Source organism: Acanthamoeba castellanii (assembly GCF_000313135.1).
Source record: "Acanthamoeba castellanii str. Neff unplaced genomic scaffold scf7180000084648, whole genome shotgun sequence".
Classification (NCBI taxonomy): Eukaryota; Discosea; order Longamoebia; family Acanthamoebidae; genus Acanthamoeba; species Acanthamoeba castellanii.
The window spans coordinates 27,567-41,232 of NW_004457319.1; the positions used below are offsets into that span (position 1 = coordinate 27,567).

Consider the following 13,666-nt stretch of genomic DNA (forward strand, 5'->3'; position numbering starts at 1 on the left):
AACCTGCTGCATTTCTACACCATTTTGGCGCGAAGGGGGAAGCGTCCGCTCACGTGGTTACACGTCAGCACAACGAAAGAAAAAGCGAGGAAAATCTGGAGAAAATGCCACGGAATAATACATTGCTGTCAAAAGAATCAGAGCACGCGGTTGCGGTCGGGGTGGACGAGGAGGCGAGACTGATTGAGGAGTTCGATGGTGATGCGGCACGGCCGGAGGAGCCACGGCTCGCCGTCGACGTGGGCCGGAAACTCCTTCTTGGTCAGGATTTCCACGCGCGTGCCCTGCGCCAGCTTGATCGCTTCGCTCACCCCTAGCATTCGAATGAGCGCCATGTTAGTGTTTCGCACACGACGCACACGACACGCTCGACATACCTGTGACGATAGCACCGAGGTGAGCAACGCCCCGCATGCCCACGATCTCGAGTGTGCCGTCGCCGATGGCGGGTGCGACATATTTGAAAGCCGACGTCCGCTTGTGCGCCAGATGGTAAACGTTGCTGTGCAACGAGTCCTCTCGTCCCTGCGTGGGTCAAGGTAAGCTCATGCTGTGTGCGGTGGCGCGTGTGCGTGTGCGCACCCAACACTTGGCGCCGCCGTATGTAGGAATGTTCATCACGATGAGGCTCTTGATCTTCTTGTCGTTGATTCGGAGCGTCTCCTCGTGCTCTCCGTGCCACACCTTGACCTGGATAAAGTCCCTGAAATTCTTGAAATGCTTTCGTTCGTTCTTGGCCGTGCGCGCCGACATCCCATAATACCAACCCTGCCCATGCGTGTGCGGTGGCGCGTGTGCGATGGTGCGCGCAGCGTGTGCGGGATAACCGGAAGTCAGTAGGTGGCAACACATCGACACGAAAGGAGGGCGGACGGTACCTTGTTGATGAGAACGTTGCGGAAGAGTTCCTTGTGGTGCTCGCGCATGCGGTGGAATCGAAGCACGATCTCGGCGTCGACTCCGATGGAGAAGTAGTTGTTCATGATGTACTCCATTTCGCCCGGCTCGGCCCGCATGCCCTCGCGCAACATCTCCTCGTCCTGTCCGATCTCGGACCGATCGCCGTCGCCAACTTCTTCCGTCAACGTTTGTCGCTGCGTCACCTCCTCGGCTTCGTCTTCGTTGTGCTCCGTGCCCTCTTCGACTACGAACCCGCCGTGCTCTTCGTTTTCGTTCTTTGTCTCGCTCTCGTCGACGTGTCGCTGTTGCCGCTGCGGATCCGCTTTTGTGGGTGCATCGGAGGCGGAACAGCCGTGCGGTTCTTCGTAGTCCTCTTGCGTGCCGTCCTTCGCCAGCTCTGCCTTTCTCCGCTCCTCTACTTCCTCCAGCAGTGTCACTGACAGTTGCCACCTTGTTGTGCGTACGACACACACACACACACACACACAGACAGACAGACAGACACACACAGACAACATAAGCCCACACCGATTTGGTGCTTGAGAGCGGAGTGGGTGGAGTTGAGAGTACCTGTCGAACAGGGCGGAGGAGGCCCGACTCATGGCGCGCATTACCTTGGGCAACTTTTCGCAGCGGGTGAACGACGAGCCCCACCCGCAGGCCCGCGACAGGTCGTTTCCCGTACCTGGAGACGTGCGCGTGAGTGCGTGCGTGTGCGTGTCGCACGCGTGAATGGCGACTATGGTGAGAAACTCACATCGCAACGCGGAGGCGGAGGAGAGGATCAGTACCGAGGGGGATGATGCCCATGGGTGGCTTTTGGGCGAGGGAGTGCTCGGTAGCCAGCTTGTCGAGAGCGGTGAGCACCCAGTTAGCCGTCCCATCGCCGCCGCACACCACCAGCCGATAGTGCGGAGTCTTCAACCACCGCTGGAACCTGAATGATTGTTTGATGAATCAGCGCACACACCGCAGACGACGCACACGCGGGGTGTTTAGAGCGTACCCGCGGTTTGGGCCTTTGTCGTCGATGAGACTGAAGATCTGGTCGTTGGGGAGCAATTCGAGAAAGCGGTTCATGACCCGCTGGCCCAGCTTCCCTCCGCTGTTGCGATTCACGAACACGATCCAGTGTTGGTCCTCCAGCCGCTCTTCGACGCCACGCGCCTCCCTCTTCCCTCCGCCCATCGAGCTCGTCGAACCCCACAGGTCCTCCACCTCGCGCAGCTCGCCGCTTCGTCGCTTTTGCTCTTTCTTCGCTCTTCGCTCTTTGGTCTTATGCTTGATGAGCTTCTTGGTGGCCAGCACCGTGACGCCGAGCGAGTGGAGCATGTCGTGCCACTCCTCCTCGCCTTCGGTGTCGCTGGCCGAGGCCTCGCTGCCGAGGCTCCCCCGTCGCCGCCGCAGACGAAACCCGCCGCTTCGCGTACCGCTGGCCTCGTTACCGCTGGCGCTTCCGGTACTGTCGACACTGCTGGTGTCATCGTCATCTGTCGGCACTCCGGCGGCCGCGGCGGTCAGCATGGCGCCGTCGGTGTTGCGTCGGCGGCGGCGGCCCTTGGTCAGCACGAGGTTGCCGTCGCTGGCGCGCCGCGAGTCCAACCTGCCGCCGATTTGATCCATGTGCCTCCGCCACAGGGCGCCTTGAGTGTCGTCCACGGTGGTCACCGCCGCACGCTCGCCGCTATCGTCGCTCTTCGTTCTTTGGAAGATGAGCGCGGCCGCCGCTTCGCTCTTTCGAGTCTCCGACGCGCTGTCAATCACCGCGTCCGCGCTCCCGCTTCGCTCCATGCCTTTGCCCAGATCGAACAGGGCATCGACTTCGCTGCTATCTCCGCCGTCGGCGGCCGCAGCTGCTTCCGCTGGCAAGTGCCTGCCAGACCTGGGGCTGAACAGCGTGAGCACGTTCTCGTCGCTCTCCGTGTCCTGTTTGTCGCCCGTTGTTGCCAGCAGCGAACGAGCGCTTCGCTTCCTCGTCATCCACTTCTTGATGGTGACCGCTTCCACTGCCTTCTCGCCGCTGTCGTACTCCCACGCAGCCTGCTCCTCCGCCCCGTGCACTGGGATCTCGATCTCGCCGCGGTCGTTGTCGGCAGTCGATTGCTTGGCCTTCCCTCCGTGATCGTCGCTCTTCGCTCTTTGCGTCGCCTTCGCTTCGCTTTCGTTCTTTGCCGCCTCGCCCATAATTGGCGTGGACAGGTGGTCGCCGCTGAGCTGGGGCAGCGCCAGCCGCTTCCGTGGGCCGGGGCTCACCGGCCGTCCTCCAACGCCGCCGTTCCATCTTTGCAGTTTCTTTTCGAGCTGCTTCATCTCCTCTTGGCCTCCCTCTTGGTTCCTTATCCTCGCACCGCTAAGGGTTCCCAGAGCACCGCAGGGAAGTTGGTGATGTCCATCTTCATCTTCAGGTTGCGCGAGCTCGGGGCAGGACAGGGTGAGCGTAGGGGCGATGGTCTTCCTCAAAGATGAAGCTTGATGGGATGAAGATGAAGACGACGACGAGGAAGTGGCTGCCGAAGCGTTGTTGTAGCGTTCCATGAGACGAAGGAGAGCATCCATCTTTCGATTAATCTCGTTATTGATCTCCCTCATCTCGTCTTCATCCAGCCCCGAATCCCCATCATCGTCGGCACTGGCCATGAGGAGGTCCTCCTGCATTCGGCGCAGCTTGGCCACCTCATCTTGCACGCGCCGCCAGTCCAGCGTGCGCTGCCGGCGCCCCTCCTCTTCCTCGCCCCCGTGCATGCCAAAAATAATACCAACGCAAATAAAAGCACAGACACAAAATAAAAAAAAATAACTTAAGTTGCTTAGGACCCAGCCAATGGGTGAGGAGATAATTATCGCAGATAAGAAGCGAAGCCACGCACTGCTTGGTGTTTGTGGGTTTCTGAACGCTTGCGCGTGACAACCGCTTGGTTCGTACAACTTATTCTCCTTTCCCTCTCCTGCGGTCTTCTTGAAGAAGAATAGCTTAGATGATCTTGGGGAAGAGGTTCTGGTCGATGAAGTACTGAGCCTGCTCCCTGAGGAGGGCCTCCGTGACCTGGGGCACGTCGTAGGTGAAGCTGCACGCGACCACATCACGTCAAGTCAGCCCGGTGCGCGAACGAACGAGGCAAGTGCTAATAGTTGCCCACGTACCCAGTCGACTCGATCTTGCCGCCATCAACGGAGAGAGAGTTATTGTACAGCAGCTCCTGGTCCAGGTAGGGCGTCAGGGGCGTGTTGGTGATGCCGTGAGCCTGCAAAGATAAAAGCCGCAGCGTAGAAGGTGAGAATCAAGCCATCAATCAGTGATGTCACCCACGAGCGTGGAGGTCACCTTGCAAAGCTCGGACCAGGGCTTGAGGTGCTTGTCGTTGATCTCCTCAGTGACGTTCTTCATGTTGAGCTTGGCCATGTTCGACACGACGGAGCCCAGGAAGCCAGTCTTGATGTGGAAGAGCTTCTCAAGGAAATCGTTGATGGTACCCTGGGCTACAAGGGGGAAAAAAAGAAGGGTTAGTAAGTGCTACGATCAGGAAAACGCGCCAACAAGCAGACGAGGTGGGCGGTGCCGTACTGGTGTCGCCCTTGTCAGCCAAGTTGAAGACGGAGCCGACGGGGCACCTGGTAGCCACGTGCCACAGGGCCTTGCAGACGTCGTTCACGTGGACGGTGTTGAGCCTGAGGTCGGCGCCCCACAGGAACTTCATCTTCTCGTCGAGGTGCTTGTAGACGGCACCGCAGATGAGGCGAGGCGCTGTGGACATCACACACACACACACACACAGTAGACAAGATGATGAGCACTAGAGTCCGCGCTGAGAGGAGAGAGTAAGGGTGGGGCGTACAGAGGCCGCTGACGTCGCCGGGGCCGTAGATGACGGCAGGGCGCAGGATGCTCAGGTTGAGGCTGCACGAGCAAGAAGGGAGGCCAACAACGTTGGTGTAAGCAAGCGAACGAATGAGCTGATGCAAGGCTGCATCGCGATGGAGGACGTACCCAGCCATGCCCTGCAGCTCCTTCTCGGATTCGAGACAGAACTCAGCAATGCCGGTCCAGGGCTTCACCGAGGAGTCCTCCTTGCTGGCTTTCTGAAGTGGGCCAAAGAGGAGGAAGTCAGACATTAAAATCCCTCTACGATTTGTTTTTGATACAATTCAATTGAATTTCCCTTTGAGGAAAGGGGCGATTCGAACCTTGCCGGCCTCGTAGACCTGCGCGGTAGAGACGTCGATGAACCTCTCAACGCCCTGCTTGACCGCCTCGGCGGCGAGCTTCTTCTTAAGATCGAGGATCTTCTCCCTGTAGACCTGCGTAGCGGAACGTAGAGCGATTAGCCCCGACATCTCAATGTTCGTCGCTACACTTTCCCAAGTCTCAAGGAAGCGTTTATGTACCTCCACGGTCTGGGAGTACTTGGTCTCGCAGGCCAAGTTGAAGACGAGGTTGAACTTGCCGCCCTCAACGGTGAAGCACTTGGCGATGGAGGCTGCCAGCGATGGATAGAAGAAGAAGAAAAGATGAAGCAAATTAGAATTGGGATCAATTGGGATCCAGCTCCAAACGCCCCAACTATCCTCACCACTAACTGTAAAATAGGTGACAAGGCTAGCCCAACGTACTCGGGTTGGTCAAGTTGCCCTGCATGAACTCGACGCGCGAGTCATCGAAAGCGGCCTGGTGGGGCTTGCCGAGGAAGGCCGTGGGGGGGAGGACCTTGTCGACCACGCGAATGTACGAGGCGAGGTCGTTATCCACGAGGTACTTGACGAAGTTGCGGCCCACGAAGCCCACACCACCCAGAACCAACACCTTAGGCTTATCTTCCATCTCTAAAAATATATATTTGCCTCTCTACCTAGCTCTTGCTTGTGCTGCTGAATGGATGGATGAGACGATAATCGTCGTTCTTGATTATTGACGCACCGCGACAACGTCCCAGACCAATTTGGGGCGTGTCGACAAAAACAAGCCGTTCGCTCAACGCGGAAATTGCACCCGCACGATTGGTCCCATTGCGAACGCCACCTTAAGCGGTCGCACACCTAAATGTCATAGTTGGACATGGTCACCTCCGCATAGCCGCCAGACACCTGCACCGATCGGCGTGGGATTGTGAGCGTGCGGAGTGAGAGGATCAAAAGCCGCGGCGAACGGGAGATTGCACTAACACGCACCAGCAGATGGTCGTTGAACTTGAAGCTGTTGATGCCGTCAGTCGAGATGGCCGCCGGCGCTTCGATCGCGTAGGTGCCCGACTTAGGCCAGTCCGTCCTGACCCATGTCATCGAACTCACCTTGTTGTCGCCCCAAACCCATCGTAAGAGATGCAAGGAAGAGCTTTAGGGTGGGTGGGTTGGGTGCGTGCGTGTTCGTACCAGTCTGTCGCGCACTGGGTCGTACTGGACGCACCACACCCGGCCATGACGGTTACTTATGCTGACCGTGCGCAGGGAAGGGAAGTCGTAGAGGTGGACTTCGCCGGCGTACGTTCCCACGGCCTGAAGCGGGGCAAGAACACAAACATACACCATGAACGAGCACGCCCACAGAAGAAGAAGAAGAAGAAGGGAGGAAAACCAGAGAGTGGTGCATACCACGTGCGAATCAGATAGGTGAAGACATGACACTGGCCCCTTGAATTCGAGCGTACGATGAGCGATGCCCGCTCTGCGGTCCCAGACCTTCAACGTCTTGTCGTAGGATCCGGATACGATCACGTTGCCGTCGTCCGATAGACTCAGCCCACGCACGCTGAGTTGATCGAGCACGCTTCAGCAACGCACACACAGAACGCACAGGCACACAATGCAGTGAAAATAATAATTATTACAGTGGGAGCATTACCCGTCGAGGTGTCCTCGCAAGCGTTGCATCGGCTGATTCGTCTCCACGTCCCAACCTTGTGGGCAAAACAAATGGGCATTGAGTTGGCCGAAGTTACGAGATGTGTAGTGCAGCGATGAGGGAGATTCACGCCGTACATATCACGGATCGGTCCGCACTGCACGAAGCCAAGATTCCATTTCTCGTCTGTAATCGCACATTAAGCACCGCGCCTGTGTGTCCGAGCAGAGTCTGGCGCGAAGAGAAAGTCAGGAACGGCGATCGAAGGAGGAGCGAGGGTGACGTTATTATGTACAAGCGCTGTTTCCTCTATGGCCGACGAATCCACCGGGTTGGCGATGTTCCACAAGCGAATGGCCATGTCGTCTGCTCCGCTCTAGATATGACGAAGGTGAGCCTCGTCAGCTCCGCTTTACACAACCAATCTACAGGAACCGACTGGCCGCCGTACCGCGAGCCACTTGCCGTCCAGTTGCACGCAGTTGACCCATCTGTGATGCCCGTGCAGGATCCTCTCCTTGGTCGCCTTGCACTCCCCACTCTCCACGGCCAGATCCCACACTATATGAATGTAAACACATGTTATGTCACCACGCGTTCATTGGTGTTAACTCATCAGCCCACACACTGGTGGGCGAGCTGGGGCGCGAGGTGGTGCAGCTGCGTACGTCGCACAGTTCCGTCCTCGGATGCGGAGGTCAGGTACTGATCGTTGAAATCGACCATCATCACCTTACCGCTACATTGGAGGAATTAGCACCGGACCCGCCTACAGTGCACGGGTGAGGCTGACCGTACCATCGTAGTTTCAGCACCGTCTGCTTCTTCCTCTTGTTCCTCCAGTTGGTTTCTACGTTGAGAACTCGCTTGAAGCGCGCCTTCCAGGTCGCTGAGAGGTTATGTGCGCCGATGATGGATTGATTAGTTGCCTCGCGCGTACGGTGTGAGTGAGCGTGTGGCCAGCGAGGCGAAGGTGGCCGTACGCGTGCCGGGGCCTTCGGGCGTGTTTGAGGGGAGGCGCCACATGCGCTGGAAGGCGCCGCGCCAGGGAGCATTGGAGTTGGCCAGGTGATACCAGTCCCTGCGCAACAAACCACAACCGTAGAGAGAGTTGGTCGCAGTAGTGCGTCACTGGTGGCGCACACTGCCGGCACAGCTGGCATTTTCTATTTTATTCCATTTTTTTGTTTTTTATGTTTCCAGCAAAGCGCTCGGTGTTGCGATTAATCATAAATCTTTTTCGAACCCGATGAAATGGTCCGGGGGGGGGAGGATGTACCAGCAGACGAGGCTCACGGTGTGGCAGAGCGCGACGTGGTCGAGGTGCGCGAACACCTGGTGCCACAGCTCGGTGGGCATCTGCACGCCGCCGCACACCACCGAGCCTCTCCTTTCGCCCACTTCCATCGGCACTGGTGCCTCGCCCTGCTCCTCCTCCGCTTGTTCCATCGTCTTCAGCTTTCTCTCAACTTCGTCCTCACTCGCCTCCATCTCCTGCAGCTCGTACATAAAAAAAGGCGAAATAGCAAAATAGATAGGAATAGCAAACTGTTGTGGTTACCCTGCAGAGCCTGTCCAGTCCGCCTATTGGTCCCCAGGCAGAACATAAGAAGAGAACATCTCCGCCATCGACCTTGCTGGCAAGTTTCTCCCAATTCGCTAATCAATTTTATTTGGGTTTTCTGGAGCGCCCAACCACGACATTTTCTGCTTTTCTCGCAATATTCTCATAACGCGGCAAAGAAAACGTGCAACGAAATGACAATTATAATAATATTTTTTTACTTTATAAATTAATCCTCAGCAGAGATGGTGCCTGCGGTGCTGGTGCTGGTGGACCTCGACTGCCTCTACCAATTCGAGGCGGGCATCCTACAGCGCTTCACTCCGCCCTCCGCCACGCGTGCGTGTTATAATTATTATTATTTATTTATTTTATATTTTTAAATAAGTAATAAAAAACGCATGGCGCTGCGCAGGTGGGAAGAGGGCTGTCGAAGGCGCCGCCATGGAGCGCAGCAGCGAGTATCCGTTCTTGCCGCTACACTGGTTTTGCAACTCGCAGTACAAGAAGCAGCTCCGGGCCGCCTTTGCCGAGGTGCTCTTCCCTTCTTACGAGCGCGAGAGACAGGCCTCTCGAGTTTAACCCCATCGCGGCAACACTCACTCCATCCCTCGCGTGTGTTGCACACAGGAGGGCTTCTTTCGGGATCTGCCACCGCGAGATGGCGCGTTGGCTGCGTTCCACAGCATGTTGGCCTTTGGCCTGGACGTGCGAATCGTCATCTCTTCCACAGCTGGTAAATCTGCTTTACCTGTCGGTTGCGTGTTGGACGATTCTTGTCTCATCGGCAGTACTGCACGTTGTGTGCTAGGAAGCATCGGTGCAGTTAGTGACCAGATGAAGTGGGTGGAGTCCAAGCTTGGGCGCAACTGGACCGATCGCGTCATTGTCTCCAAGGTGAGCAGCCAACCAACTTGCTGGTGCATTGCAGAGCACGACTTGACACTCTGGTCCACACCGCACCATTAGGACAAAACCTTGCTTCAGGCCAACTTCCTGATTGACACCTACCCAAAGCCTGAGCTACAAGTACACTCCCCGCCGCCGACTTGATCACATCGATGGAGGTTAGGCAGAACTGACCAGCCTCGCCCACCAGGTAGTAAAATTGTTTCCTACCATCGGTGACAAGCGAAGCGGACCAACGCCCACCGCAGTTCCATCACCATCTTGGCAACACATTGTGCTCGATGAGGTACGACTCTCGCGCTCTCTCTCTCTCTCGCATACACGCACAGTGTTCAGTACTTCTCCGGCTAGCGCTTGTGTCTGACGGCTTTCTTCGGCAGCCGTACAACGCAGCTGAGGGGAAGGACAAGAAGCGGATGTACGAGTGGAAAAGTTGGAAGGACGTCCTGGGTCTGGGGCGTGTCATAGACTTCCAGAACCACGAAGGGACATTCTCAATCGACACCACCAGCATTCCTTTCTTCAGGTACGAAGACCACGTTCAACTGCTACACTCTGTCGCATGCATTTTGGCTCACGACGACTCGTGGTGGTGAAGGCACGGTTCGGAGAACTCGCTGGATGAGGACACGCTGTACTTGTTTCCTTCGCTGCCCGACGCCAAGGCCTGCGAGAGGTTCATTGCGGGTTCGGCCGACGACAGAAACATCTTCACTGTGACCACGGCCCCAGGGGCGACCGACCAGTCCCGGTCGAAGGTGGTCAAGGACTGCGACCAGGGCTACCCCGATGAAATCAACAACGCGCTGCTTGGTACTCGTATCCCCTGTTGACTAAGCATGATGACACGTCGTAGACTCAACCTCAACACTCCGGCGCAGCCACCTACAGTCTGCACGCGCAAGAGCACTCGCTACCGCTTGCCGGGCCGGTCACGCGCCTCATCGGGACCAAGCTCATCGGTGCTACGCGTTGGATGTACGTCACCGGCGCTACAATTGTGACCACCTCGTGTTGGCGTCACTGTTGCCTGGTGGACTAAACGAGCGAGTCTACCTTCATCACCATTCTCAGATTGTTGAAGTTGATCCGGATGCCGCAGTACCGCGACCAGATCAAGCGATGCGTCAAGATCTATGACTTCAACATCCTGCGGCAAACGCTCGCCGAGATTGACTTCACGACGACGCAGGGCGACACTACAGTGCCGCCCGCCGACCCTGCGCCTGGTGCTGGCAGCGATGAGCAGCCGCGACGAAAGAGGGGTGGCCGCGAGCCGACAGAGAAGCGAAAGGAAAAGCTGACAATCGACGACTACAAGTACATCGCGTTCCAGTTCGGCCAGACGTTGACGCTCCTCCGCGGCCAGGATCTCTACACCAAGACCAGCGTCGCACAGGCGCTGCCAGCGCTCGCCCCCTTCCTTCGGCGCGAGCGGGAGCCGATCCTGAGCACCCTTCACGTGCTCAACTCGATACGCGACGAGTTGCTTCACGAGCTGCGTGGCGTGCGCGTGGTGGCGCAGGGTGAGCTGAACCTCTTCTGCCTCGACGACGGCGACGAGCCGAAGGGCATCGCCTGCAACCAGCTGCACAACCAGAGCCGCGGCACGGTGGTTGATGCGCTTCGAGGGCGCGTCGTGTGCTTCCCGCTCACTCACTTCTTCAACCAAGGGTACTGACTGGCTCTCATCTTTTGATCGATATTGATGACGATGGTGTTGACGACGCGGTGGGCGATCGATCACATCAAGGGCGCGTTGGCCCACGGACGACGAGCGGCACGACAAGCTTTTCCATGAGCGCATAGTGGCCCGGTTCGACTGGGTGACTGAGCTCGTTTCCGTGTGCGCCCATAACGGCCAGTTCTTGTTCGTAGGCTCGAAGGTACCACTTGTGCCCTGGTCACCTGTGGAAAGTCAATAACGAGCAAACTCACCACAGGGGTTTGACGGCCCCGACGTGGAGCGCGTGCGATCGTTGGTGATCGAGCGATTCGGTGATGTGGAGCCCTTCGCCCAACAGCTGGACCTGGAGCACTACTGGTACACATTTCTCGCCGTCGCCGGGCCGCACCGCGAGAAAGAAGAGAAAGGCGAAGGGAACGAAGAAGCGGAGGAACCAGAGGTGGACAGCACCCGCTCCAGCTGGGAGCTGTGCCTGGTAGGCGCCCGGCATCGCTACGCGCTCAGCCTCCAGTCTCCCGAGCAGCTGGCCGACACCGCGCGGGCGCTGGGCCTGCTTGACCCCACTACCCTCTGAGACAGCTGGGAAGCTGATCGTCAATCGGCCGCGGTGGAGTTCGATCCCTAGCTTCGGTCAATCAGGCAAAATTTCGGCGGATCGTTGGGAGGTCGACAAAAACATGCTACTTTGCGTAGAATTCGCGAATGTGAGAGGGAGACGGCTGGGTGGGAGCTTGTCTCGAGGCGGTCACGGCCAATTGCCTCCTATTTTCGTGCTTTCTTCTGCGCACATGGATAATCTCCGCCATGGTCTAGCCAGGGCCGTTTGAACACTTGAAGTTGCCAGCTCCCTGGGTTCATCCCTCCATCCTCTCATCTTCAGCCACCACGACAACATCACACAAGGACCACTTAGAGCACCACCACACCGCCACCATTCACACCAACACCACCGCTTCATCCTTGTTTGCCCTGCGGAGAACGATCAAGCAAGAACGAAAACGACGACACATACAAGAATGAAGACGGTCAGGAAACTCATAGATGGCTTCAAGGCCGTACGTGCTCCCCCTCTTCCATCTCGTTCTCACCTCTTATCGCTTTTCCTCCGCTTCATTTCTTCTCTTCAACCTCTTCCTTCACTTTGCTCAACAGAACAAGCCAGAGCGCGTGGACGTGCGGACAGCCACCACCATGTTCCACGCGCTTCCTACCGAGCTCTGGCTCCACCTCTGCTCGTTTCTGGACGTGCGCGATTTCGTGAACCTGTGCTCAACCAGCCGCGACCTGCGCACCGCCGGGCAGGACGAGTGGGTCTGGCGCACCTTCCTCCTACGCGACTGCCCGTCCATCGTGTACGCCACCATTCTGCTTCAAAGTCAGTAGGCCGCCTTGCACTCTAATCTCTCCTGGACTGGGGTATAGTTCGCTGCCGCAGGCGATCGACAACATATTCGGGCAGCACAACGTCAAGGATCTCTTCGGTCGATCATGGCAGTGGGTGTACCGCAGCAAGATGGTACCCTCAGCTCTTCTTCTTCTTCTTCTTCGAAGGACCTTCAAGGGGTGAGCGCTCACGATGTCTGATTGGGACATGATGGTGGTCCAGGTCGACATCCACCAAGACCGAGGGGACATGATCTCCCGAAAGTTCGTGGTGGGTCACCGCACGACAAAGGGCGGCCGCTACGAAGGTTTGTGAGTTGTAAGCAATGTCTCGCCTCTCTCTCAAGCTCTGCTCACATTATTGGCCAATTCTCGCAGGTGAGTGGCGAATGGGGAAGCTCGACGGCGTGGGCACGCTCATGAACTCCACGGGCGACATGGTTTACATCGGCCACTTCAAGCAAAGCGAAGGTACGCGCGAATTCGGCCGAGAAGATGACAAGCACACTCACACCTCAACGGTTGGCATGCGCAGTTCATGGAAAGGGCGTGTGTCTGTTCAGCGATGGCACGCGATACGAGGGCGAGTGGAGAGGGAGCGAGGCCCACGGCAGAGGCGTGTGTTGGTACCTCGACGGCAAGCGCTACCACGGCAAGTGGAAAGAGGGCAAGCGATGCGGTGCGTTCTCTCGGCGCACCACCGCACACGCACACGCACCCACACTCACTGTGAGCGATGGGAAGGCAAGGGAACGTTCTACTGGAGCAACGGGAGCTACTATGTGGGCAAGTGGCGCGACGATAAGCCCGTGGGCCAGGGCGTTCACTGGTGCGCTACCACCAAGTCCAAGACCAAGCGCGGGTGGAGCAACGAGTTTCTCTGCTGCTGCGCCACTGCCACCGTTCTCACCCCCATGAAGGAGACCACCACCGGTACCACTCTCCATCATCATGTGTTGGCTTTTGCCAGTGTCTCACGCTGAGCGAGCAGTGACGGCCGGAGATGCGAGGGTGGGCAACCCCTACCAAGTGTCCAAGTCTGGGCTCTTTGTGTGACGCAATCCGAACCCATACCCACGCGTGTCTGGAGAGATCTCCAGCGCTTCGTACACTTCACACTATTGTTGTATTTCTTTGCATCGCACTCCCACTACCACTACTACACTTCTTGCACATCTTCTCGAGGTGTCTGGCCGTCGGGCCTCCACATGTGGCGGTCTTTTCGGAGAGCGAACTTAGTTGCCCGCGTCGGATTTTATCACACAAAGATAAACTGCACGACTATGCTCCGGCATCGAAGTTAGGTCCTCCAATCGCGTGGCGAGGCGCCCGGGTGTGTCGGCCCGCCCTGCGTAAAACTCGTCTCACAACTCGCACGCACACACGGAGA

At 57.5% G+C, this 13,666-nt stretch overlaps 6 protein-coding genes across 6 annotated transcripts; 3 read left to right on the forward strand and 3 right to left on the reverse strand.

Moving 5' to 3' along the window:
* Positions 1-137: 137 nt before the first annotated feature.
* On the reverse strand, positions 138-3,642 carry ACA1_100070 (diacylglycerol kinase accessory domain containing protein; the record flags this gene model as incomplete). The annotated part of the gene is made up of 7 exons (XM_004335157.1): positions 138-313; positions 378-525; positions 583-768; positions 879-1,350; positions 1,471-1,585; positions 1,692-1,837; positions 1,907-3,642. The coding sequence occupies 7 exons, from the start codon at positions 3,640-3,642 to the stop codon at positions 138-140; spliced, it is 2,979 nt and encodes a 992-aa protein (XP_004335205.1).
* Positions 3,643-3,871: 229 nt separating this feature from the next.
* ACA1_100080 (NAD-dependent epimerase/dehydratase family protein) lies at positions 3,872-5,716 on the reverse strand (the record flags this gene model as incomplete). Its single annotated transcript, XM_004335158.1, has 9 exons — positions 3,872-3,965; positions 4,042-4,142; positions 4,223-4,377; positions 4,463-4,642; positions 4,734-4,795; positions 4,886-4,977; positions 5,083-5,196; positions 5,284-5,375; positions 5,509-5,716. The coding sequence occupies 9 exons, from the start codon at positions 5,714-5,716 to the stop codon at positions 3,872-3,874; spliced, it is 1,098 nt and encodes a 365-aa protein (XP_004335206.1).
* A 215-nt stretch (positions 5,717-5,931) lies between these two features.
* Positions 5,932-8,224, reverse strand: ACA1_100090 (Fbox domain containing protein; the record flags this gene model as incomplete). Its single annotated transcript, XM_004335159.1, has 12 exons — positions 5,932-5,979; positions 6,064-6,183; positions 6,265-6,387; positions 6,484-6,658; positions 6,734-6,788; positions 6,871-6,919; positions 7,029-7,109; positions 7,185-7,294; positions 7,402-7,472; positions 7,532-7,622; positions 7,717-7,814; positions 8,013-8,224. 12 exons carry the CDS (start codon positions 8,222-8,224, stop codon positions 5,932-5,934), a joined length of 1,233 nt encoding a protein of 410 aa, XP_004335207.1.
* Positions 8,225-8,542: 318 nt separating this feature from the next.
* ACA1_100100 (uncharacterized protein) lies at positions 8,543-10,248 on the forward strand (the record flags this gene model as incomplete). Its single annotated transcript, XM_004335160.1, has 7 exons — positions 8,543-8,636; positions 8,713-8,831; positions 8,928-9,033; positions 9,124-9,194; positions 9,587-9,732; positions 9,805-10,019; positions 10,088-10,248. 7 exons carry the CDS (start codon positions 8,543-8,545, stop codon positions 10,246-10,248), a joined length of 912 nt encoding a protein of 303 aa, XP_004335208.1.
* A 51-nt stretch (positions 10,249-10,299) lies between these two features.
* ACA1_100110 (uncharacterized protein) lies at positions 10,300-11,467 on the forward strand (the record flags this gene model as incomplete). The annotated part of the gene is made up of 3 exons (XM_004335161.1): positions 10,300-10,880; positions 10,960-11,092; positions 11,150-11,467. The coding sequence occupies 3 exons, from the start codon at positions 10,300-10,302 to the stop codon at positions 11,465-11,467; spliced, it is 1,032 nt and encodes a 343-aa protein (XP_004335209.1).
* A 442-nt stretch (positions 11,468-11,909) lies between these two features.
* Positions 11,910-13,332, forward strand: ACA1_100120 (Fbox domain containing protein; the record flags this gene model as incomplete). The annotated part of the gene is made up of 8 exons (XM_004335162.1): positions 11,910-11,948; positions 12,046-12,245; positions 12,316-12,409; positions 12,500-12,584; positions 12,655-12,747; positions 12,812-12,955; positions 13,021-13,209; positions 13,268-13,332. The coding sequence occupies 8 exons, from the start codon at positions 11,910-11,912 to the stop codon at positions 13,330-13,332; spliced, it is 909 nt and encodes a 302-aa protein (XP_004335210.1).
* Positions 13,333-13,666: the final 334 nt, after the last annotated feature.